At 47.9% G+C, this 24,067-nt stretch overlaps 10 protein-coding genes across 10 annotated transcripts; 4 read left to right on the forward strand and 6 right to left on the reverse strand.

Annotated features, from left to right (window-relative positions):
• Positions 1 to 363: 363 nt before the first annotated feature.
• N7478_005237 (MFS transporter) lies at positions 364 to 2,113 on the reverse strand (the record flags this gene model as incomplete). The annotated part of the gene is made up of 2 exons (XM_056921451.1): positions 364 to 1,209; positions 1,280 to 2,113. The coding sequence occupies 2 exons, from the start codon at positions 2,111 to 2,113 to the stop codon at positions 364 to 366; spliced, it is 1,680 nt and encodes a 559-aa protein (XP_056779488.1).
• A 994-nt stretch (positions 2,114 to 3,107) lies between these two features.
• Positions 3,108 to 5,241, reverse strand: N7478_005238 (Outer membrane protein IML2 mitochondrial/Tetratricopeptide repeat protein 39; the record flags this gene model as incomplete). Its single annotated transcript, XM_056921452.1, has 3 exons — positions 3,108 to 3,998; positions 4,077 to 5,128; positions 5,187 to 5,241. The coding sequence occupies 3 exons, from the start codon at positions 5,239 to 5,241 to the stop codon at positions 3,108 to 3,110; spliced, it is 1,998 nt and encodes a 665-aa protein (XP_056779489.1).
• Positions 5,242 to 6,400: 1,159 nt separating this feature from the next.
• Positions 6,401 to 6,773, forward strand: N7478_005239 (proteasome regulatory particle lid subunit SEM1; the record flags this gene model as incomplete). Its single annotated transcript, XM_056921453.1, has 3 exons — positions 6,401 to 6,503; positions 6,568 to 6,679; positions 6,740 to 6,773. The coding sequence occupies 3 exons, from the start codon at positions 6,401 to 6,403 to the stop codon at positions 6,771 to 6,773; spliced, it is 249 nt and encodes an 82-aa protein (XP_056779490.1).
• Positions 6,774 to 7,583: 810 nt separating this feature from the next.
• pgkA (phosphoglycerate kinase pgkA) lies at positions 7,584 to 9,014 on the reverse strand (the record flags this gene model as incomplete). Its single annotated transcript, XM_056921454.1, has 3 exons — positions 7,584 to 8,353; positions 8,438 to 8,858; positions 8,949 to 9,014. The coding sequence occupies 3 exons, from the start codon at positions 9,012 to 9,014 to the stop codon at positions 7,584 to 7,586; spliced, it is 1,257 nt and encodes a 418-aa protein (XP_056779491.1).
• A 1,022-nt stretch (positions 9,015 to 10,036) lies between these two features.
• N7478_005241 (Mpv17/PMP22 family protein) lies at positions 10,037 to 11,217 on the reverse strand (the record flags this gene model as incomplete). Its single annotated transcript, XM_056921455.1, has 6 exons — positions 10,037 to 10,108; positions 10,174 to 10,340; positions 10,410 to 10,755; positions 10,834 to 10,859; positions 10,930 to 11,020; positions 11,152 to 11,217. The coding sequence occupies 6 exons, from the start codon at positions 11,215 to 11,217 to the stop codon at positions 10,037 to 10,039; spliced, it is 768 nt and encodes a 255-aa protein (XP_056779492.1).
• A 572-nt stretch (positions 11,218 to 11,789) lies between these two features.
• N7478_005242 (TRAPP trafficking subunit Trs65 domain-containing protein) lies at positions 11,790 to 13,704 on the reverse strand (the record flags this gene model as incomplete). Its single annotated transcript, XM_056921456.1, has 4 exons — positions 11,790 to 11,955; positions 12,035 to 13,145; positions 13,195 to 13,470; positions 13,530 to 13,704. The coding sequence occupies 4 exons, from the start codon at positions 13,702 to 13,704 to the stop codon at positions 11,790 to 11,792; spliced, it is 1,728 nt and encodes a 575-aa protein (XP_056779493.1).
• Positions 13,705 to 13,898: 194 nt separating this feature from the next.
• N7478_005243 (snoRNA-splicing protein PRP40) lies at positions 13,899 to 16,425 on the forward strand (the record flags this gene model as incomplete). The annotated part of the gene is made up of 4 exons (XM_056921457.1): positions 13,899 to 14,039; positions 14,100 to 14,254; positions 14,312 to 15,380; positions 15,457 to 16,425. 4 exons carry the CDS (start codon positions 13,899 to 13,901, stop codon positions 16,423 to 16,425), a joined length of 2,334 nt encoding a protein of 777 aa, XP_056779494.1.
• A 254-nt stretch (positions 16,426 to 16,679) lies between these two features.
• Positions 16,680 to 18,062, reverse strand: N7478_005244 (putative phosphatidylglycerol specific phospholipase; the record flags this gene model as incomplete). The annotated part of the gene is made up of 2 exons (XM_056921458.1): positions 16,680 to 17,431; positions 17,510 to 18,062. 2 exons carry the CDS (start codon positions 18,060 to 18,062, stop codon positions 16,680 to 16,682), a joined length of 1,305 nt encoding a protein of 434 aa, XP_056779495.1.
• Positions 18,063 to 20,119: 2,057 nt separating this feature from the next.
• N7478_005245 (aldo/keto reductase family protein) lies at positions 20,120 to 21,228 on the forward strand (the record flags this gene model as incomplete). The annotated part of the gene is made up of 3 exons (XM_056921459.1): positions 20,120 to 20,171; positions 20,246 to 20,675; positions 20,745 to 21,228. The coding sequence occupies 3 exons, from the start codon at positions 20,120 to 20,122 to the stop codon at positions 21,226 to 21,228; spliced, it is 966 nt and encodes a 321-aa protein (XP_056779496.1).
• Positions 21,229 to 21,727: 499 nt separating this feature from the next.
• On the forward strand, positions 21,728 to 23,059 carry N7478_005246 (C2H2-type zinc finger protein; the record flags this gene model as incomplete). Its single annotated transcript, XM_056921460.1, has 2 exons — positions 21,728 to 22,274; positions 22,404 to 23,059. 2 exons carry the CDS (start codon positions 21,728 to 21,730, stop codon positions 23,057 to 23,059), a joined length of 1,203 nt encoding a protein of 400 aa, XP_056779497.1.
• Between the last annotated feature and the right edge of the window lie 1,008 nt (positions 23,060 to 24,067).

A 24,067-nucleotide genomic window follows, 5' to 3' on the forward strand; every position in this document is an offset into this window, starting at 1 on the left:
TTTTTCGATGTTCATTACTTACTCTCTTTTTATTAATCCTGTCTCTTTCCTCTATGTCTCTTGTGTATCTCCTTTATGCCATGCAATGATAAAATGGAAGCCTATGTCCAACAACGATATCCATCCAGCGTATATACCGTAGTAGAGAAGTAATATTCACGCCGCGTAGAGGTAGCTCGATTCGACCTCGGGAAATGGACCACTAATAGCGGAGTCGCCATATATGTAGCAAAGATCAACAAAGGCAAGAAAAATGCTAGAAATAATAATAATCATTGATATTATAACGCTTAGACAGGGGTATCTATCATATTATCCACAATGCAATCCAAAGCCACGACAAACAGAACAAAGAAAGAAAGTCTAAACAGACCCAGCAGACCATTTTCCACGCGCCCGAATCCGCTTTCCATAAGTAAAGAACAGATATGGAATCGGTATCAGAGCCACAGAAACAAAGCCTAAAATGCTAGCAGCCCACGGCACACCGAGGTTATGAAACATAGCGTTCGTGAAGAGTGGGAATGCACCCGCAAACATCGATCGCAAGAAGGTGTTCGCTGCAATCGCACTGGCAGAAGTCTTCTGAAAAGTATCCACAAGATAATTCAAAGCAGCCTGGAAGATGGTAAAGAAACCAAAGCCCATCATGACAGCCCCGATGATTGGTGCAATCCAGTGTATATGCTTTGGGCTTGTCCAGCCGAATACAAACATGCCGGCGGCAAACATGACGGATCCAACCATCATAGGAGGCAGACGAGCCTCGGGTACAGGCCGATTGTTGTTGGCCTTGAAACGACTGATATAAAAGCGTTGATTTGCGAGATTGACACACGCACCAATAAGGATACCAACTAGGTAGGCAAGGAATGGTAAAGCGCCAACAACTTGGTTCCACCCACGGATTTCTTGGAAAACAATCGGGAAGGCTGCAAGGCTTAAGTAGAGGATTCCATAGACGAATGAGGCGTATAAAGCCACTAGAAAGCAGATTGGTGTTGCAAGAAGCGCGAAGGGGCGGATTAGGTATTTGTTGCCGAGCTCTTTGAATGTGACATCCCATTCTTCGTGGCGAGCATGAAGGGCCCAGTTTCCGCTCTCAAAACGTAACCGACGGGCCTTATATAGCAGCAGTACGGGCGGATAACTTTCATCAACGAATAGGAGATCCATTACGAGGAAAAGCATCATCATAATACCAGTGATCTAGATTTTATTAGCATAATGCCAGCAAGAACAGCACAGTGTCAGGAAATGAAATCAGGAGGGAACTTACATATTGCGTCCATCGCCAGCCCAGGGAACTCTGGCAGATAGCGCCACCAGCAATAGGACCAATGACAGGACCACCAACAACAGCCATGGCATACCCAACAATCGCCGCTCCACGTTGCTCAGCCGACCAAATATCACTCAGCACTCCACCAGTGTTGGTGACGGGCGCCGAGGCGAAAAACCCAGTAAAGAACCGGGTTAGCATGACAGTTTGTAGATCTTTTGAAACGGCAGTGCCAAATGACATAATGGCTGCAATGAAATATGGCGCCAATACAGCGGGCTTTCTTCCATAAACCTCTGAAAGGGGTGCCCAGATTAACGGACCAAGTCCCAAGCCAAACAGCAGCAATGATGTTCCTAATGTGGACACCTCAGTCGATACCCCAAACTCTTTCGCAATCTCATCTGTGCCCGTCGAGTAGATTGAACTCGCCCATGTCGCACCCATGGTTGTCATTCCATACAGAACAGTCGTAATCGCCTTCTTCCTGAACGGCCAATTCAAGGGTCTGTAAGGGTCATCCGGCCCTTCAAAGTCGACAATCATGTCTGGGCTGGTTTTTGTATGCGTAAGAGGGTGTGTGAACTTTGCGATCTGGCCTGGATCTCGACTTCTGATGCGCGAGACTACTGACTGAGCGCGCTGCTCAAAGACCGAACGTCCTGATGCTGCGGTACTTTGCTTCTCGAGTGATGCGATTGGCTCCGCATTGTCATTTTCGATATCATCATGGCCATTTCCAATTATATCGCGGGTATTGCCGCCAACTTGCGACCTAGTATCTTCGGTGCTAGATCTGTCGCTGTAGTCATGTTCGGTCCGTTCAGCCATGACGGCGGCTTGTCCCACTGCGTGACTATATCAAACTAAGGAATTCCGTCCTCTCTCTAGGGCTAAAAATGACGACGGGAGGAAAGAATAAACAAGACTCAATTGTGCTTCCGCAAAAAAAAATCCCAAAGGACCGTCAATCGTTGGATCAATCGCAAAGCGGAAAAATCAATTGCCCCCGCACCAATAATGGGGATCTGTCAAAACTTGTGGGCCCGGAAAAAAAAAGAAGAAAAAAAGGAAAATGGCAATGTAAAAGACTAGCGCACGATTCCAGTGTGTGTATTAACATTTATTTCATTCGGTGACTCGGAGTGGCGCTTGGGGGTCTTTAAGCCAGGCTTTTCAAGCTTTCTCATGGCGCTGGAGATCGGACGTCCGACACCGAGCAAGCCGCTTTATCCGGGAACGGTTTGGAGCTTTGGGTCGTAGATGTGGGGCATAACAAACAATGGATTCAATCTCGACTCTGAGATGAGAATTCAGGTCAGTATCTCATAGGGCCGAGGCGTTTATTATTATTTTCCATCGGGCTCTTATACATATGACTAGGTTAATAGCTAATCAATTGGCGGATTGCCATGGCCAATTTTCCCACACTCGGCGTTCCACACTCGGCGTTCAAGCTATGACCGAGTCAGGATGGGGCGCAAGTGGACACATATGGGTCGTGGTCCGCCAATCGCACTCAAGACAAGGCGCGCGAAGCATTGTGCCAGCCGAGGACGTGGGGGCCAGCGATATACACAAGAACAAAAGGAACCTCGACAGGTTGAAGGGGAGACGGAGAGGTCACATGATCAGTATGATGTCTAGCTCTAACGAGTTCTATGTACAAAAAAGGAAAATCTCTAAAAACAGACAAAAAGAGACAAGAATAAAAGAATAAAAGAATAAAACGCAAAATATCCTCTACTGTACATGGTAGTGGTATGGACAGTTCAAGAAGTCGTATATATATGGTGCTCGTGGTCGTCAAAAGTCATGTTCAAGTTCAAGTTGAATGCATACTCTCCCACTTCCGGATAGCTTCATTCCCAGCTGTGACTTTCAAGCCAATCCGCGCGTCTAGTTCGTAGCTTTCCCATTTGGCAGCATGGTCCAGGTGCTCTTTGCATGCACGAACAAGCTTTTTCTCGGCTTCTGACCCACCAGAAGCCACGGAGTTAACTGACTTGGTATCTGGCCGTTCGGCATTTTCGGACATGCTATCGGATTTGCCCTCGGCGTTGGGAGCTGCCGATACGATATCCGAGGATCCATGTAAGGCATTGTAGGCGGGACGCTCCATCCACAGGTTAGCTGCCATCTCAAAGTTTGCTGCGGGTAAAACCCAGTCATCCTTCAGGTGGCCCTTGAATATAGATTTCTCATTATTCAGAACCTTGGTCTTGAGGATCTGCTTTGCTTCTTCGTGTCGCCGCAGAGACCGGTACACAGCGGCGCGCAAAAGATCCATGATGGCCTTCTCCTCGGGCCCTTCGCGCGACCAGGTCTTATCCGCCTCACTCTCGCACCATGATAACCGGTCTAAAGACTCATGGAGCTGACCTTCAGTCATACGGCTGTGTCCGTTCCAAAAGAAGATCATTTCTTCGATCGGATCTACTCCAATAGCATCCACCAAAGAGACATTCCATTCTTTAGCTCGGGCTTCCCATTTGGCGATCTTACGGGTGACAAAGACATCGAATGGGAGTTGACGTGCCATAAACCGTTTTTTGCCTGCCAGTGGGGGTGCGTTTCGAATGTATTCGGTGGCAGTGTCAGCATGTTCCTGTGCTTTTTTGGGGTCTTCGGTGAGGAATTGTCGGTAGAGAGCGACATGACATGATCCGGCGATATAATAGTACAATGCGCGAGACCAGGAATTAAGATCCACGCACTTTGAAAATTTTGTATGGTTAATAAATGTAGGACAACAAGAAGAAGAAAAAAGCAGGGATAGATCAGCCAAACTCACCTCGATGAAGGCATCCGAGCACACGGTGTATCTGTGCAAAAATAAGGCATTCAAACTCTTCTCAAACACACAAAGAGCTTCAACCTGCTTCAGCGGGCTTTTCTTATTCGCACTGAGGAGCTCCAAGGCACCATCAAGGTCTTTGTTAGCTCCCTTCATCCGTGATTCTTCGAGCAACCATAGTCGACTGTTCGGGAATCGGGAGCGCATTTCCGCCAACAATGCCGCCAACCTTTCAGCCTGGTAACCCTCAACATCATCCTCACCGGGAGTAGGATCGGGCATAATGTCACAATAACGCACGAACCCATTGTAGTATCCCAGCATAGCCAAAGCGGCCATGGCTCCAACCAAGTTATGGAATTTACTGGCCTGCCACAACATCTTCAATCCGCGTTGCTTATCTCCATGAAACCCAATGATGGATAGGAGTTTGCTAAATGCAGGTGGTACCATGGAAATGAGCACCAGAAGAATACCGAAGCAAAAGTTGGCACCGGAGTGAATGAAGATGTCGATCTCATTCTTGAAGATATCCGAGTCGGGGTCATGGGTAATGTTGGAAGGGGTCGATGTTCGGGAGACGGGTTCCGAAGGTGCCTCTGGGGATATATTCAAGCCAGAAACGCCTTTCGCCAGGTCTGTATCCAGGGGAGTAGCGGTGTTGGCAGTTGCGGATGATCCTTTGCTCGAGAAGGTCTTGCTGGATGGTTCCGCTGGGTTGGCGCTGGCCTTGGAAAGGTCGCTGGACCGCGAAGAGAGAGCTTGCTGCATACCCCGGGATTCCATAAACTTCTCTTCCATTTTCAAAATAGCATCAAGCGTGATATATGCTTTGCGCAGACGATAGAAAGCCTTGATACTCTCAGTCAAACTCTCATTTAATACGCCGACCACGGCACCCATGAGCTGCGCGATGGCTTGACACAGGGCATATTCGGTCCCAGCGGTATAAATCTCGGAATGAAAGGCATTGGGGGCTTGCGCGTTTTGCTGTGCACGGTATTGATCGTTGCCGGCACTCGTCTCGGCTTCGTATAAACGTTCGCAGGCTATAATGGAATTAGAATTGACGGGTAAATGGGATGATAGCAGAATTTCAATGCCAACCTTGTTTCATAATCTCTTGTTCAAATCCCAGGGTCGCCCTCACAAAGGCTACCATTCCTTTTCCCAGCTAGTCGCAGCGCTCAATGTTAGTTCAACACAAGCCCACTTGGAATTTGAAGGGGCTACGTCATGGGATAGGAATTGTACATTATGAAAGGTGGAGTGACCCTTGGCCAGACCTTCTTCTGCGCTGTCGACATCGTCGTTTAGAATACAGGTGGCGGCTGAATAGTTTTTGATTTATGAATTTAGTTCAATGTTTCCCAGGTGGCGGGGCGGGAGATAACAACGAACCTTTCATTGCCTCATCCACTTCCCCGCTCGTAAAATTCCACGGTCAGCCAGAGCCTCATTGTACGCCGCATGGGTTCAATGTTGTAGGACAAAGTTCCGAGTAAATATCCTTGGCAGTATAGTATAAGTACCTACAGTCTTTTAATTCGGCCAATGAATCCAATGACTGGGAGGCATTGGTAGGCTTTTTGCCATACAGCCAGGATCCAACGCGAAGCATATTGGAATAAATAAGTCCAGAGCGGATGTCCTCAGAGCAAGAGAAGAAGAGAAGAGAGAGAAGAAGAAGAAAAAGAAGAAAAAGAAGAAAAAAAAAGAAAAAAAAGGCAGATGAAATAAATAAGGGTCGAAGCTAAAAAGGTGAGATCGGGATCAAGATCATGACCGAAGCCGATATTAGCAAGGACGGATCGGGAGGAATGTCAACGGGTCTCCATGTGATGAATCCGAGTGCATCAAGGGAGAAGGGGGAGGGAAGAGGATAAGCCAGATGGACCAGGGGGGAGAAAAGGAGGAAGAATAGGAATAAGTGAGACTTTGCTTTTCCATGGACACAGGTGTTGCCGGTCATGCCGAGAGAGGGTAGTGCAGTGCATAACTATGGAGATAGGATATAGAACTGTGTTCTGTATATATGAATCAATAAATTGACTACATTAACTAACACAGATACAACTATATATTAACTAATACACATGTCCAGATACAATGTACTCCAGTCTTTACTATTTGTTGATCACTATACTAGCTACATCATCGCTGATCCTTATCTGACTAAAGGCGGTCACCGACCTCACAGCACTTGACATATATCCGACCCTCACAGCTACAATATCGCCTTCTTCCATCAACCATCTCCACATCCCAGAGCTTCTTACTCTCTCTCTCCTCGCTTCTTGCATTCAAACACAACTACCCTCATGATGTCGAACCCCACAGACAAGACCAACCCCGCAGAACAACCACAACAGAAGCCCCAAGTGCTGGAGGAAGACGATGAGTTCGAAGATTTCCCCGTCGAAGGTACTCACAAAGAATCCAATTTCGATCATTCGAGCGTTCCACGCTAACTTCTTTGTCATGTTAGATTGGAGCCAGGAGGATGCAGAGCAGTCCGCTGCTAACGGCGGCAATGAACACCTGTGGGAGGAGAGCTGGGATGATGACGATGCCGCCGAGGACTTCTCTAAGCAGTTAAAGTATGCCATCCCTTGACTTCTCCCATCTATTATACCGACTAATACTCTATCTCATTTCAGAGAAGAACTAAAGAAAGTTGAGGCCTCGACCTAGAGGATGAAAGGGGAAAGGAGAAAAAGAAACCTCAACGCCCACACGCGCGCCCGTACATCCCTCTATTCACCCGCTTGCGCCTCTAATTCGCGCTCACTCATATTCACCGAAAGGGGAAGGAGAGATTCGATCCAGTTGCTTTCTTCTGGAGAGATTGTCGAGCGCATACGAATACACATACTATACCCTTTCAATCTATTTTTTCTTCTTCTTTCTTTTCTCCCCGGGAAACATGTGTCAAGATTCAAGATCCCCGAGCGGTCCGATACCTAGCAATGAGGGGGTCGCTGCATTCCAGAAATACTGTCCTGATATAATCTTATGCCTGCCATTTCAGTAAGAATCACCGTCGTTTTCCAGTTGCTGTGGCCAAGTCGGGATACATGCCTGTATTATTATGTGGATTGAAATAATGACATATGTCAACTTGACATTTTCCCTGTCTATCTGGGCAACTGTGATGCAAGTTTTTGCTTCATACGATTTTCTCCCTTTACACCATCTTCTTTCTTCGCTTCAAATGCAAGATCCTAATGTTCGTAGCAATGCTCGTAATATGTACACTTTCCGAATATCAACCCCTCAAGGTCCCCCCGCACTCCCTCCTCATAGCTTCGGTCCCGTGTCTACAAAGTCATCATTTAGCTTTCATACGAGATGAGAAAAGTTCCATTGATCTGATTTTTGAGAAGGAGTAAGATGAAAAAAAAGTTGGAAATTGATTTTTAAGTTATGGACGTTTCGGCTGTGTACATTGCAGGTTCGTGAAGATGGAAATGAATATTGAAAAGTTTCCTGTGCACGCCAAACTTAGGACTTACTGGACAGAGCAGCAACACCAGGCAATTCCTTACCCTCCAGCAGCTCAAGCGAGGCACCACCACCAGTGGAAACGTGAGAAAGCTTGTCCTCAACGCCGTACTTGGCAGCAACGGTAGCAGTATCACCACCACCAATGATAACAATGGAGCCAGACTCGGCAGCCTTGACAGCCGCATCGAGGGTTTTCTCAGTGGCATTGGCGAAAGGCTTCAACTCAAAGACACCAGGGGGACCGTTCCAGAGGATAGTCTTGGCCTCAGCAATGGTCTTCTGGTAGCTCTTCACAGACTCGGGACCGACATCCAATCCCATGTAGCCGTCAGGAATGCCAGAGGCGTCAGTAGCCGCACCAATAGTGGCATCCGCAGAGAACTTGTCGGCAGTGACGTAGTCGACGGGCAGGACGATCTCGACGTTGTACTTCTTAGCCTTCTCAACGATCTCGCCAACAATCTTGCTGCCGGCCTCGTCAAAGAGGGAATTGCCAATCTTGACATTCTCCAGGGTCTTCTTGAAAGTGAAAGCCATGGCACCGGTGATGATGAGGCTGTTCACCTTAGGCAGAAGGTTGTCAATCAGCTGAATCTTGTCAGAGACCTTGGCACCACCCAGAATGGCCAGGAAAGGTCGGGCGGGGTTCTCAAGAGCCTTGGCGAAGTACTCAAGCTCCTTCTTGACGAGGAAACCAGCGGCCTTCTGGGGAAGCTCAACGCCGACCATGGAGCTGTGGGCACGGTGGGCGGTACCAAAGGCGTCGTCTGTGTAAATTGTTTAGCAAGAGCTGTAGAGAGGGGATAATGTCATAGTTGTGTCCTTTTTAAGGGGCGGGAGGATATACATACTGACGTAAATATCACCAAGAGCAGTCAAGCCCTTGCGGAACTCGGCAACCTTCGCTTGATCAGCCTTGACCTTCTTGCCCTCGGCATCCTTAGAGCTACCCTCCTCCTCAGCGTGGAAACGCAGGTTCTCCAACAAAATCACCTGGCCGCCGGAGGCCTTGTTAACAACCTCCTCGGTCTCGGCGCCAACGCAGTCCTCAGTGAAGACAACGCTCTTGCCGAGCAGCTTCTCCAGCACGGGAACGACGGGCTTCAGACTGTATTTGGTGTTGGGCTTGCCATCAGGACGACCGAGGTGGGACATCAGGACAACAGCCTTGGCACCATTCTCAATAGCATACTTGATAGTGGGGAGAGCACCGACGATACGCTGGGGGTTGGTGACGTTCTTATTCTCATCGAGAGGGACGTTGAAGTCGACCTATCATTTTGGAGGATTGGATTAGCAATTGAGGGTAGAATATTGGGTTCGAGCGGGGAATCTGGATTTCCCGATGTCAAGTTTACTTACACGGATCAAGACACGTTTGTCCTTAAGGTCAACGGCGGTGATGGGGAGCTTGTTGGAGAGAGACATTGTCGGTGGAAGTTTAATTGCACTAGATACGAATTAGATCGGCCCAGCTGCGAGGTAAAACAGAACGAAAGGATTTAGTATAAGTATAGGGGCATACCTCAACAAGGGACGGATATGGAGAAATAAAGAAGCCAGAAAGGGAGAAGTTGGTAGTATTAAAAGGAACTCTCAATCAGGGCCACGGTGAGTCGCGACAAGTAAAGACTGGAGGGGCAGAGGCACTTGTGGTGGGGCCCGGTGAGAACAAGATACCCGCATTAAGCTGGTGTTGCAATCGGTACTTCCCGGTGATGTATTCCATGGCAGCTCTATACTTGAACCTATTACGAGAAGATCGTTTAACACACAGGTACCTTTCAACCCATCAGTACTCCCCAGCCAGGTTTGCTATTACCTTCTGGGGCACTAGAATCGGGCTGATCGGGCTGATCGGGCTGATGCGGGACTGATGTCACAACTTTCCCGTTGACTACGGAACATGCCGGACGTCCTGGGTCATTCCATAGCCTCGGACATCTAGAGTCGGGGAATCCTGGGGAGATCGCTAGCATGGGAAGATGCAATTGGCCAGCCTGGAATTGTACATAGCCGCTACAATGGTGGGATGTTTTCGTAGATTCCTTTTCATTGCAACATCCCCAAAAGAACAACCCAAAAAATGGAAACAATCCCTAAAAAAAATCCTGAATAGCAAACCCAGAACATATAATGATCGACAAATTCATACTGAAATGGTAGAAGACAGAAAGAAAGAAAGAAAGAAGAAGAAGGAAACTGTACCCGAATTGATCCCAAGCAACAAAACTTCAAATTACCTTGGAGAAAATGCAACCTTTTGATTCCCCCAGTGCGAAATAACCAAAAACCAAAAAAAAAACAAATTTAATTTTATAGCCTCTGTGCAGGAAGCCCAACAGCCCTGGGCCAACCGGAACGCCTGAACCAATGGATCGCAAACGAAAGCAGTGTATAACCTAGAAGAGGATCGTGATCGTAAAATGTGGCCGCGTGGGCTAATCGTTTCAGGATTCATCAGAGGAATTGGTGAGTGAAAGATATGCGGTCCACGCGATACCGATGGAGGAGACGAATGGCTGTATAGATATAGTCAGTACGATAAGGCAAGGTCAAGTCTCCAGGAGCGACTGAGAGAACTCACAATCTGGAACTGAATAGGAATGACTCGGAAGTTCAAAATCTGCACAGCCGGCCAAAGGACAAAGTTGGCCTTGAGTGTCGGAAGATAAACATCTCGGAGCTTTTGTGTCAAAGCTCTCTTGCCTCCACCTTCAGCAATCGTCATATAAGTGAAGAAACAAGCCAACCCTATTCCCCAAACAAGTCAGCAAAGTTCCAAGCCATCCCAGTCGCGGCAAGAATTTGAACAGAACTTACCGAACGGCGCAAAGATAAATTGGTCAAATGCAACACGTTTAAATACCGGGGTGGTCGGATTTGCCTTGGTGAGAGGGAATGCCCTTGACAGGAAGCCAAACCATTGAAACTGTATGGGGGCCATGAAGAAACCGTACGCCATGAAGCGAGTCAGGCGCTCGAAATCGAATGGGGGCAGGGAGCTTCGGACATGTCCAACTTCCCCAATCGCGGGTGGTTTCTGTTTATCCAAGTCATGAATCTCTATTGAGATAAAACTATTATCATCATCCACCGTTCGTTGCTGCGAGCGAGCCCGGAACGCAGTGATTAATTGCGCAACCGTGTCAGCCACCCCACCAAGCACCTGTGTTCATCTCGTCAGTAATCTATATCTATTGCATAGCGATGTTCGCCCGGTTCGAAGGAGGCATTCGGAGCTTACAGCGTTGGTGACCATGGTCGTGAGCACTATTTCGCCAGCGGAGTCAGCCACGTTGCACACCGCAACGCCGGGATCCGGCGGAAGCTCTCAACTCACCAGGTTTTTCGGCATAGTAGGTATTGAACTTGGCAGCGATTCGAGTGGCTACTGCCATTTCGATGAGGAAGATGATCGTGTGGAGGAGAGGCTATATATTCCATTATGGGCGACTGAGTCAGTTGTGGCGCTCAAAGTGGTCCAGGAAGGGATCCGGAGCAAGCATTTGGAAATTATAAGACACAGGCTCGCCTTGTTATTGCTCAGCGGAGGGGAACATACCACGCGACCGTAAATGTATCGACGATTCAGTCCATCGAGAACTTTCCGCTTCGTGGCGGCGATCATGGTGTAGTTGGGTGGCCGTTTCCCGGAAGGTGAGGTTCAATCAGTGGTTGAATTTCCGGCAGAGTGGCTGCGGCGCGCCAGTATGACGCAAATGAGGTGTGAGAACCAGCGTAAGAAAGAGAAAGGAACCAGATCTGATCCGGTCCCAGTTTTTGCACTGGTACAAAAAGAGTAAATAGCGGATAAGGGGGAACGAGAAACAATTATATCAAGAAATAAGATGATCTGTTTCTACCCCAGATCCGAGAGAGATTGAACAGGTTCAAAGTGTGGATCAATTGATGCGACTCCGCTTCTGACTAAAGAAGTCACGTGGAGATATCACAGCCCTGTAGCCTTGCTCCTACTCTGTTCTGTATACTATAGTTAGTATCATCTCTAAATATAGGTACTTTTCTACACTTTGTCGGCCCCCAAGAATCAGGTTTTATTAAGAGCCACATTTCTCGTGTCTGTATTCTCATGATTATATATGGTTTATGTTCATATATCGTTGCACTATCAATATACATGGTGTGTGTGTGTAGTTCTTCTTCTCTGTTCTTTTTCTGTCTTCGTCACCCATCTCAATCCTAGGATCGAGGTTGATCTCCAGCAAGAATGTCAGGGAGATCTCGAATATCGGTCGTTTCATTCGTATTCGCATCCACAAGTCGCACAGCCTCCAAGCGGAGTGGACCTGTTGCAAGAGGAAGCAACTTGATTTCAGTGGAATGGCAAGTTCCAGGTAACAGTGGCCTGTAGAGATGATCAGCGTCAGATGAGATCATAATAATGCAGAAAAAAAAAGAAAAAAAAAACCAAATAAGAAACTCACCCAACTCGGAAATCAGTACTCAAACTGATCAACTCCGCTTCTTGGCCCACCGAACTCTTCTGCATGGCATGTACAATATTGTCGTCGGTGACAGCTTCCGCCACTTGATCTTCTTTCCGACTAGAAATAGAGGCTGAGGAGGGTCGCGCAACATGCCCTCGAGGGTCAAGCCGTTTACGGCGCGGAATCACAATCAGCGCAAATTTACGTGGCATATTAGATCGGTTCACGATGAAGACCCCCCATGAAAACGGGGCACCAACTTGCACGTTGACTGGTCCTGAAAAGGAGATGGTGACACCCACGTCGGTAACAGAATAAGCGCGCTCCCGTAAAGAGCTACGAGTAGCGGTAGCTGCGGGTGATTGCCCCGAGACAGAGAGGCTCGTGGGCCGATTGGTTCTCTGGAGTGCAGTACTGGGTCCGCCAAATGTGGGGTTTAAAGCCATGGAAAAGTCCACATTGGTCTTCCATTCCATAGAAATACGTGGTTGGCAGTCATCGGACAGAAGAATCACTGCGCTCAGGGAGATGTCTAACACACTCATCATAGCAGTGGAAGATGGATTGGTCTCCGGGCCATACTCCGGAGTAAGCTTGTAAACCAGAGTGACATCGTCCCTAGGGCGGCATTTTAAAGGCAGACTGAGACCAGGGGTATTAGACATAGATTCGAGGGTTCCCTCGGATATGCTCAGTGCTGCTTTGTCGAAAGAAACCTCGCAGTTCAAATATGGCGTTACCTCGAAATCGAGGCTGGCGACAGTCGTAGGAATGCCAGTATAAGAGCTGAGCCGTGAATACCTAATCCTAGCGCTAGCTGCAGGAACAACTCGAAATGGGTGGCCATGCTGTTGTTGAATATTATAGATTGGATCTTCACTGTAGGCTGTGGGTACTACACGAAGCAGTCTTGAGGCGGGAAGAAAGGGATCTTTGTGGGCAAGGGACCTGTCGCCTGCCAATGATTGCAGCATATTGGTCGATGCAGGGACAAGAGGGGGGAGGTAGTCATCTTCAGGGTCTACTGGTCGGCAACCTTCTGAAGGGTTCAAGGTTGCTGAACCGATGAATAGAAGGGAGGGGTGTTGGATTCGATTTCGAGGGCGTTCTTGTCATGTCAGCATGTCGGAATTTGTAGCATTGCGTTGAGTACTCACTCAAAAAACTCTCAATGTTCCATAACAGGTAAATATGGTTTCCAGTGCCACCATCCTCTCCCTCGAATTCGTTGAAAACCACCAGCGGCTCTTCTTCTGTATTCACAATCCCAGAGAAAATCACCTCTCTTGTAGGTGTCGGGTTTTCCGCGACTGATTCTGTCGGGTCCACGGCGTAGACATCCAGTCTGACTTCCAAGCTGGGGAGGTAATGCTTAAGGATAACATCGGTGCAATCGGAGAGTCTTAGAACAATACGAACGGGAAGCGTCTCGTCTAGTGAGCTTTGATCAGTAAGACGAGACCTTCAGCTTAGGTTAAAGTGGACAACATACCGAAAAAGAGAATAGATCGTTGAGGAATTGAGGCAAGAACTGAAGGTAGATCATCGGCGCCATCTTCTAATGCGGCGGTCAGAGCTCCCTCGAGATCAAGTGCTGGAGAGTGCGGCACGACTGTTTCCAGCACTGCATGCCGCAAGAACTCGCCAGGGATCTCCAGGCCAGACATTACGACTGGAATCGTCGCATGTGAATGATCTCAACAAGCTCCTAGGGTAATTGACAACAAGTGCTGTAGGCGCAATAAGGAGATACGGGATGATAAGATGAGAGTGCAAACCGTGCAAACTCCGAGCTTCATCCGCGCGCGCTTCGCTTTTTCTTTCTTCTTGATCCCCATCAGTCTACACCTCTAGTGCAACCATGAACCCAAAGAATGGCCCAGGTGGTGCCTCAACCATTTGGCAGGAGGCGCGCAATGCCGAGGGAAGGGTTTACTACTATAATGTGCAGACAAAAGCGACACAATGGGCTAAGCCCGTTGAGCTGATGACTCCTGTTGAGGTTGGTATCTCCGCTACGTTACCCTATGAAACCCTGTACCAATAATCATATATATTCCAGCGTGCGCTAGCAGATCAACCTTGGAAGGAGTATACAGCGGATGGTGGACGAAAGTACTGGTATAATACGGAGAGCAAACAGAGCACATGGGAAATACCTGAGGCTTACAAGAATGCGCTTGCGCAAGCTCCTCCTGTGCCAGGTCCGCCAGTGGCGTAAGCATACCATATAACCTTGGAAGCTTTTCTTTGAATTTGTCTAACACTTTTCAGTGCTCCTTCTTTCGTTGCAGGTGGCGGTAGCTCCTACTCGCACCCACACCATGAACGCGATGATTACGATCGGGGTGACCGCGGCGATCGAGGTGACAGAGGCTACAACGACCGACGAGGATACGGTAATTTCGATACAAACGGCATGGTTGCTGCCCCAGCAATGAACACTTCGGAGCCCGAATACGGCTCTATCGAAGAAGCTGGGGGCGCTTTTATGAAGATGCTCAAAAGGCACAATGTGCTGCCCGATTGGACTTGGGAGCAGACCATGCGGGTGACGATTAAGGACCCGCAATATCGGTCTCTGAAGGATCCGCGAGATCGTAAAGCTGCTTTTGAGAAATACGTGGACGAGGTTCGCACGCAGGAGAAGGGTCGGGCGAAAGAAAGATTCGCTAAGCTCCGAGCAGATTTCAACACTATGCTGCAGCGCCATCCTGAGATCAAGCACTACAGTCGCTGGAAGACGATCCGTCCCATTATCGAGGGTGAGACGACTTTCCGAGCCACCAGTGATGACAACGAGAGACGCCAACTCTTTGAAGATTACGTGATTGAGCTCAAGAAAGCCCATGTGGATCAAGAAGCCGCTACACGGAAGGTCGCCATGGATGAGTTGGTTGGTATCCTTAACGGTCTGGACCTTGAACCGTACACGCGCTGGTCCGAGGCTCAGGTGGTCATCGAGTCCAATGACAAGGTGCAGGGTGATGTTAAGTTCAAGTCTTTGACCAAGTCCGATATTTTGACTGCATTTGAGAATCATATTAAGTATTTGGAACGTACATTCAATGATGCCCGTCAGGAGCAGAAGACTGTTCAAGCCCGCAAAGAGCGCCGCAACCGAGAACATTTTCTCGAACTCTTGAAGGAATTGAGGTCTCAGGGTAAGATCAAAGCAGGAAGTAAGTGGATGAACATCTGCCCTGTGATTCAAAATGATCCCAGGTACCAAGCTATACTGGGTCAGTCTGGGTCGACTCCCCTTGACATGTTCTGGGATATGGTGGAGGAGGAAGAGCGCTCGCTTCGTGGTCCTCGTAATGATGTGCTGGATGTTCTTGATGTAAGCCAGACTACCCATGCACTTTTCTTCTTCTTTTCTTTTCGTTCTTCTTCTGTTGTACTCACACATTCACTAGGACCAACGCTATGAGGTTACCGCGAAAACTACCTTTGAAGAATTTAAACCTGTCGTCGAATCCGACCGGCGAACCTCTAAAATTGACCCTGACACGCTCCAGCTCATCTTCCAACGTATCCAAGACAAAGCAATTCGCCGGGATGAAGAGGAGAAACATGCAGCTGATCGCCACCAACGCCGTGCTGTCGATGCACTCCGTTCACGAATCAAGCGCATCGAGCCCCCACTGCGGGTTACGGATACCTGGGATCAGGTCCAACCTCGACTAGAAAAGTACGAAGAATACAAGGCCGTCGAAAGCGACGAGATGCGGGAGTCTGCATTCGACAAAGTAATCCGACGCTTGAAAGAAAAAGAAGAAGATCTAGAGAAAGACCGCGAGTTGCGAGAGCGCGATCGAAGCCGTCGAGACAATGATCGTGAATATCGCAGTCGGGGAGAACGACGAGGTGGCAGCCGCGCCAGTCGCTCGCCCGAGCCAGACGCCTATGAGGCAGATCGACGCAAAGCCCAGGCAGATCGCGAACGATCTTACCGTACGCGTGACGATCGCGGCGATCGCAGCGATCGAGATAGAGAGCGTGACCGAGACCGCTACCGTGATCGGGAGCGGGAACGGGACTTCGATCGCCGCCCAGGCAGGGATTTGGACCGCCGGGAAGACGAACGTGAGCGCTTATACCGTACTCGTGGTGATCCTCGTGGAAGTCGCGATGAGCTCGATTATGGAGAAACCCGCAGCACCACTAGTGGTGGAGACCGTAGACGCAGACGGGAGAGTGACACTGAGAGTGTAGCAAGTCGTTCTGTGAAGCGATATCGCCGGGATAGTCGTGAACGGGACCGCAGCAAGGGACCACGACGAGACCGTGGAAGAGAGCGCCCTGCCATTCCTGAGGAAGACATCAAAGATGCAGAAAAGGCAATTCATTCTGGAAGTGAGGAAGGAGAGATTGAAGAGGATTAGATTGAGGAGACGAACTATACCTACTACAATTTGACTTAGAAGAGATCAAATATCAAGCTATATTCTTTTCTTTTTGGAACTTTTATCCTAAGTTTATATGACATTTCTATACTAGGGCACCTAACTATCTGCCGCTTATCACACCTGCGCTATATACTTTAAACTTCACTGGCATAAGTGCATATACATGTACAGAGACGAGTTCTGCTTTGGATATCTGTGTTGGTGGTAAGGTAACATGGATAGAATCTCCCTTAATACCCTGCAGCATTTGGCATAGTCTCCGGAGCATCCTTTCGGAACTTATTAGTGATCAAATTACCAAAGGAGGGTGACCATGCAACCCGTGGAGTCAGAACTGGCAAATCCCACAGCTCAGAAACAAACTTCAGGATCGAAGTATGAGTAAAGTCGCCACCCCCAGCGCTGGGCTTATTCTGGACCACGCCTTTCTCCACCCAAGGTGAAATCAGCATAGCAGGAACCCGGATACCCAAGCGATCGAAATGGAAAGTGTAGTTCTTACCATCTGGAGCCTGCTCTGTATATGGGATATTATCACCAGCTGGAACGCCCGTGGGAGGAGCAACATGATCAGCAAATCCACCATGCTCATCCCAGGTGACGATGAACAGAGTGTCTTTCCATTGTGGGGACCCACGAACTGCATCATAGACGCTCTTCATGAAGTTCTCGCCCATATTGATTGGGGACTTTGGATGCATAGATGTGTAAGAGCAGCATTCAGGATTAATCCATGTGAATTGGGGGAGCTTGCCATTTTTGGCATCTTCGTAGAATCGGTCAATGGGGAGAACATTCGTGTTTCCCATTCCTGACTTGGCAGTCCATTGGTAGAATAATGCATCGGGAAGGAAGTCTAACGATCCTCCATTTGTGGTGTTTTGATAATTTATCCAGGTGATGTTGTGCTCTGTTAGCTGCTCAAAGATAGATTTCTGGGGCAGCATCGAGGTGTTGTATGCATTATCGTTAGATCCATGGCCTAGATGATAGGTTAGTTACCTAATGATTAATTTTCCAGGATTGTTGGTTTGAGATGATATATGTATCTGGCACATACCATGAACAGTTCCAGAAGTCAAGTAGGCTCGGTTGGGGTTTGTCGGGCCTGGGATGGCGGCAAACCACCGATCAAAAAGAACAAAGTTCTCTGCCATAGCTTCTGTGACCGGAACCAAATCTGGCTGGTAATAGTTGATGACTTCAGCTGCCTCCATCATGTTTTGTTGAAGGCTATACATATAGCTCTGCTCGGTGACAAACCCATTCATGGACGATTTGACATTTGTAGAAGGATGGTAAGTACCAAAGACCTGCATATTCCCGCCGGTGATTGTGTGGTCAGGATCATCAGAGGCGACATTCTGAGCAATCCCAGCAGCGCAGATATTCTCTGAGTGTGCCAGTGATACATTAGCTGGGTTGCAATAGGCGTGGTTGACAAGGCCATCTATAGCTGAGTTATAGGTAAACCCGCCAGCTAGGGTATCGAATGAACGATTCTCTTGAACAAGAACCACAACATTTTTAATATTTTGCATGCCAGAGCTAGTAGGAAGTGCTGTGGCTCCAAGGAACAGGGCACATGTGAGGAGGACAGAGGACAAAGCCATGGTGGCAGAGAGATGAAACGGGACTCTTTGAGGGACAAAGAATTTCGCCAGGTGAACAGGTGAACAGGTAAACAGTAAAAATTAGTAGGTCAATGGGCTTCTATTTATCTGATTAATCTAATGAGTCTAGTCTACTCCTTGCATTTCTGACTCGGAATCTGAATTAACCCAATATTCGCTTCCCACGCGACCTCTTGCCAGGCTTGGAAACATGTGCAGATCAGCTAGAAAATCCTTATGCCACATATTAGACGGTCAATCTACTACTGCAGTAAATACTCACTAGTCCTCTATAGATCCTCAACTTTGCTTGGCTTCCCCACACAACCCCCACTGGTCACACGAGCGTGACTGGCATGCCCCACATCTCGTCCCTGGCTGTCCTTTGGTCAGGCATAATCTTGGTCACCTTAGCTCAAGCCAGCCCGGTGATCAAGAATGGAACGTTGCATTATCATTAGCTTAGGTAGATGGTTAAGTGGGGATGTGAAGAGGGGTTCCGTCAACATACTCGCCTAGACATGCCGAGACAAAGGTAAGATCAACAATGTAACATGCAGGACATCACTCGAAAATTAGACCTGAGTGGGCTATTTTCCGCGGGGGTAAAACATATCATAATCGGTTGAATGAAAAGATGCGAAGGATTTATGGAAATGTAAATAATGGATATGTAAATAATGGATATGTAAATAATGGATATGTTACTAGTAGAGCGCTCCACGCTTTTGCTACTACTATATCGCGAGTAGCGTATATACTTATGCGTGTACCACTCCTTTTCTCCATATAGCTTTAGGTAGTGGGGAAAATAACAATTGAATGTAACGCATGCATCATTACGCAGATATATGCCTTTGTCTGGCCTTCTGCCTTGCATATGTAGGTACAGTATCTATTCCCGCCTGGGCATGCTGTGTATTGAAACTCAGATGTATGTCTATTTGTCTATTTCGCCCTTACATTATACTGTAAGTATGCTTTTCAGTCAAGCTCCATTGATAGGGCTTGAAATGGTACATTTTTTTTCCGTGTAAAGATAAAGTTTTCCCATGCGCTGCCTAGGTTCTAACTAGCATAGACCTCGGGCTATACTCCTTTCCCGTTATCCGGTTTCGGGCGGAGAACAATGTGGTTGAAATGGCCCTGAAGCCACGCTATCAAGTCAGATGGCCTGATTAGAATAGTATGACCAAATAGACTTTTTCTCATTAAATTCTCCGATATTCCAAAGAAAAGAAAAGAGGAAGGGGGAAATAGGAGGATGCAAAGAATGTCCCCATCGGATACATACTCGGCCCATATCAAAGTTGAACTCCCGCCCTTAAGAGTCTCTGAGTCTCTATTCAGGTGTTCGATGCTGAGAATCTTTGCAGTCGTTGAGTGCAAGAAAGTTCATTCTCATGCTAGGGCGCGTTAATCTGAGCTTCATACATATATAGGTAGTATCTACTAAGCTTTTCAGGCCTTTGTATATAGACATAGATATACATGTAGTAGGTAGAGGTAGTAGTAGTAGCAGTAGTAGTAGTAGTAGTAGTAGTAGTAGATAAACAGCTCTGCTACATACTTGGATGCACACGTGTCTACTATAATATAATGCTTCAAATATGCCTTCGAAGTAGGCTGCTCATCATTGTCATATTGTTGAATGCTGATCGCCCGGCACTGCGCATAACTCCGGGCGCACTCGGTCTAGTTGCAGGCCCTAGCTTATCTCCGGTGACGTCGGCCACACTCTATGCCGATTCATGAAGAATCAGTCCCCCACTAAATATGCCGAACCAATTGCGATGAAGAGCGGGCCCGTCGACCGGTGTAGAGGTTCGGATGTAAGGAGTAGACAAACTATGTGTATGAGGTATGGAATCTGTTGACTGAAGCTGCCGGGAGGCGATCATGAAAAATCAGGTATAAAAAGTCTCTCCCACCACGGTAAGAACACCATCCGTTATCAACCTTCTTCCAATTCCTGCCTCTCTGATTTCAACCATTAGACCATTCTATAAGACCCAGGAGATCTTTGAAGGAGAAATATATACCCACAAACCTTGGAAATGCCTTTCATTAACGGTAAAGAAGTCGGTCCCACTGGCTATGGCACCATGCGTAAGTTGTTCTGTTTGCAGAGATCTCAAACCCCCTCAGTCTGTAACAAGGCCAAAGAGATTGACAACACCCAGGAATGACTTGGACTGCTGAGCCAACTCCAGATACCGCCGCTTTTGAAACCCTGAACAAGGCTCTAGAGCTTGGTGCCAATTTCTGGAACGGCGGCGAGCTGTACGGGACCCCGGAGTACAACTCGTTGCACTTGATGAACAAGTACTTCACCAAGTACCCCGAGAATGCCGAGAAGATTGTCCTCAGTATCAAGGGAGGCCTGCAAGTTGGCTCTTTAACCCCAGATGGCTCAGAAGAGAACATACGCCGTAGCGTGGACACTTGTCTGAAGCTGGTGGGCGCGAAGAAGATTGATATCTTTGAGTGTGCACGCCAGGATCCGAACTTTCCTATTGAGCATACCGTGCAAGTTCTCGCGAATTACGTGAAGGAAGGCAAGATTGGCGGAATTGGATTGAGCGAGGTGGATGCCGAGACAATCCGGCGCGCGTATGTGCATGAAAGAAAAATTTCGATTCTGATATGCTACATGAATATATCACTAACTGATCTCTATAGAGCTAAGATACACCCCATTGCCGCAGTCGAGGTCGAGGTGTCCATGTGGTCACCCGATATTTTCGAAAACGACATCGCCAAGACATGCGCTGAGCTCAACATCCCCGTCGTTGCTTACTCGCCGCTGGGACGTGGCGCCTTGACCGGTGCCCTCACCTCGGTATCCGACATTCCCGAGGGCGACTTTCGCCATCACTTGGCACGCTTCAAGGAAGAGAATTTCCAGCAAAACATGAAACTTATCAATGAGGTCAAGAGCCTAGCCGGTCGAAAGGGGGTTGCACCGGCTCAGGTGGCTTTGGGATGGATTCGAAGCCTGAGCGACAAGCCCGGCATGCCTACTATTATTCCCATCCCCGGAGGTACCACCGTCGATAAGGTCACACAAAACCTGAGTGGAGTCAAACTTTTCTCCGTTGAGGAGATGGCAGAGGTCGATGCTATTTTGAAGCAACATACTGTTGCTGGAGGACGATACGTGTAAAATAAGTAAACCTGCTGGATTGTTAGAACGAGATTCCAGATATACAACAATGAATGACAATGCATGTATAGTTTAATAAGAGAGATCAGATCAAGTGTAGAAGAGTCAACATACAATCTCACAGAAATCGAACCCGAAAATCCAATTTGGAGATTGTCTGCATTGCAGAATTCTTCTTTGTGTTCATCAGGGAAACAGGGGTGGGGGGAAAAGTAAACATAAGATGAATCTTACATTGTAGATGGCTAGCTCAAGACAAGAAAGCTGGTTATTAGTGTGATCCCTGAGGGAGTAAGGGAAGAGGAAAGCGCAATGAAGAAAAAATAAAAATCGAACTTAAAGCTGCATATTTGTCACGTGATCCGGGAGCGACAGCAGCTCCATACATCGATTGACTTACTCCTTGAAACTAACAAGCATTCTCGATTCAACACTCCCCCTCAAGTCCCCGATAAATCTTTGACAAAGAACCTTTGTCGCTGGCCTTTATTTATTCACCATGGCCTCTCGCGATTCCCCCGGTTCGCCCCTTTCATCCGTCGGCACTGCAGAGGACTCGGACCATGAAACAGTCAAGCATGAAAGTCGCGCACAATCACCATCAGCCCCATCCAACATGCCTCCCTCAAAACGACGACGCACTGGTGTCGCATCTTGGGATCGAAATACCCCTCTGTCATCTGTTCAAGATGATGCTCCTCCAGCCTCACCAACAGCCTCCATCTCCTCCGATAGCTCCGGCGATGCTCCAGCTTCCGACTTCCCAGCCTACTTAGGCACCGCTAACCAGGACGATGATTACAGCGGTCGAACTTCTGACCAAGTCACCATGTGCCTGTGGGATGGGTGCACGGCCGGTGATCTCGGGAACATGGATGGGTTGGTGCAGCACCTCCACAATGAGCATATCGGGAGCCGACAGAAACGGTACTCGTGTGAATGGATCGACTGTTCCCGCAAAGGTCAAACGCATGCCAGTGCATATGCTCTTCGTGCTCATATGAGAAGTCACACCCGCGAGAAGCCGTTCTACTGTACCCTACCAGGTATATCCCATTTCCTCCCTCCTGCCTCCTGCCCTACATTTCATGCGGAAAGCTTCTACTACGCTCCTATGAGGTTTAATCATACACAAGGCACACCACTGAATTGAGCTAATGGCATGATCTTATCAGAATGTGACCGTAATTTCACTCGGTCTGATGCCCTCACAAAACACATGCGCTCTGTCCACGAAGTCGACTCCATGCGTCAAGCAGACGCAAAATTGAATGCTAGCGGCACGACTAGTGTAACGGGCACACCGGCTTCAAAACTTCAACGCATTCGATTGAAACTCACGCATCCGCAAAAGGATGGCGCTGATGGTGACCACCCGGACCATATCATTTCTATGAACGCTGCACCTCTAATAGACGCCGACACGGAAGACATGATGATGCCCGAGTATGGACCCGAGCTTGGGTTCGATAGCCATGAGCTCGCCACACCTCCACATGACCTATACAGGCTACTACGGCGACAAATCTTTTGGGCGGAAAAGGAAGGGACGCAGCTGCGTGGGGAGTGGGATGAGGTTCGACCGCAGCGCGAACGCGCGTGGCGAGAGAAGGAGGCTATCTTTGAGGATCTTATCGATGCAGAGTTGAGGCTCTTCAGTGCTATTCTTGGGGATTCAGATGTGACTGTTCCGCCTGCGACCAGTTTGGGGTCATCGGATCCGTTAACCGGTCTACAGAAGCTTCAGCAGCAACAACAACAATTTGCCCGCCAGCAAGAACAATTGAGAGCGAAGTCTGCAGAGGCAGAAGATAGTACAGCCGTGGTATAGTTCTTTACCAGTTTTCTCTGAGCTCTCCGCTGTGTTTTCATTTCCTTTGTCCTTTTTCTGTTTCTCTCACCCCCTTCGGTTCTTCATTTTTTCGGCGTGCATGGTGTTAAAGATTTTTACGCTTACGGGCCTAGGAGGAATGGGCAATTGTATGAATAATTTCTTTCTTGATACTGGGCTACGTAATATCCCAGGGTTTAGTTTATTGAACTAATTTATGATGGGTTTGTGAACATGGATCCTAAACACATATTCCCACCCATCGATAAACGCAATATATGTGGACGAGGCAATTGGAGTCCGAGAAGTCCTGAATAGGACTACTTTCTTTGTTCTAATCAAATAATGTATGAAATTGGACATCACAAATAGTGCCCCAAACTAGCTGAATGTCTTGTGCAGCGTAAAAATCAATCGACGCCGTGGTAGCCACTCCATAGGATACAAATGTGCTGAGAAGCAAAATAACATGACAAGATGATACCAAATAGAGGATGGGTCGAGGGACAAAAGTAGAGGGGGGAAATTGAGAGAGAAAAAAAGACGGTCTGCCAGGACAGTCTAAACAACTGTATATTGGCGACCCCAAAGAAAAAAAAAGAATAAGAACAGAAATTAAATCTGGGCAGATCCAGCTAGCCCAGAACCCCGCCCAGTAGGAGAGATGAGGTCAAGTCTTGCGGTCTGCCAAGGAGGAAAGATGAAAGTAAAAGCAAAGCTGGGGAGACAAAAAGGATAGACAGAAACTCCAAAAAGAAGACCCCAAACACGCCATGCAAATATCGTCTGACATTCGAATCATTTTCCAAGTCAAATCGGACTCCCCTTCGGTGTCTGTTTTGGGTTGCGCAAATCATTCGACGCCTTTCGCAATGCCATGCAACTCGGTGCATCCGTATGTACTTCAATGAAAGAAATGATCATTGACTTTTGAATGTTGGTAAAAAAAAAGGGAAAAGAAAAGAAAAGAGGAAGAAGAAGATAGAGAAGAGAAGCAAAGGGGGAGAG

Source organism: Penicillium angulare, assembly GCF_028827245.1.
Source record: "Penicillium angulare strain IBT 27051 chromosome Unknown utg000004l_segment0_segment0, whole genome shotgun sequence".
In the NCBI taxonomy this organism is placed as follows: domain Eukaryota; kingdom Fungi; phylum Ascomycota; class Eurotiomycetes; order Eurotiales; family Aspergillaceae; genus Penicillium; species Penicillium angulare.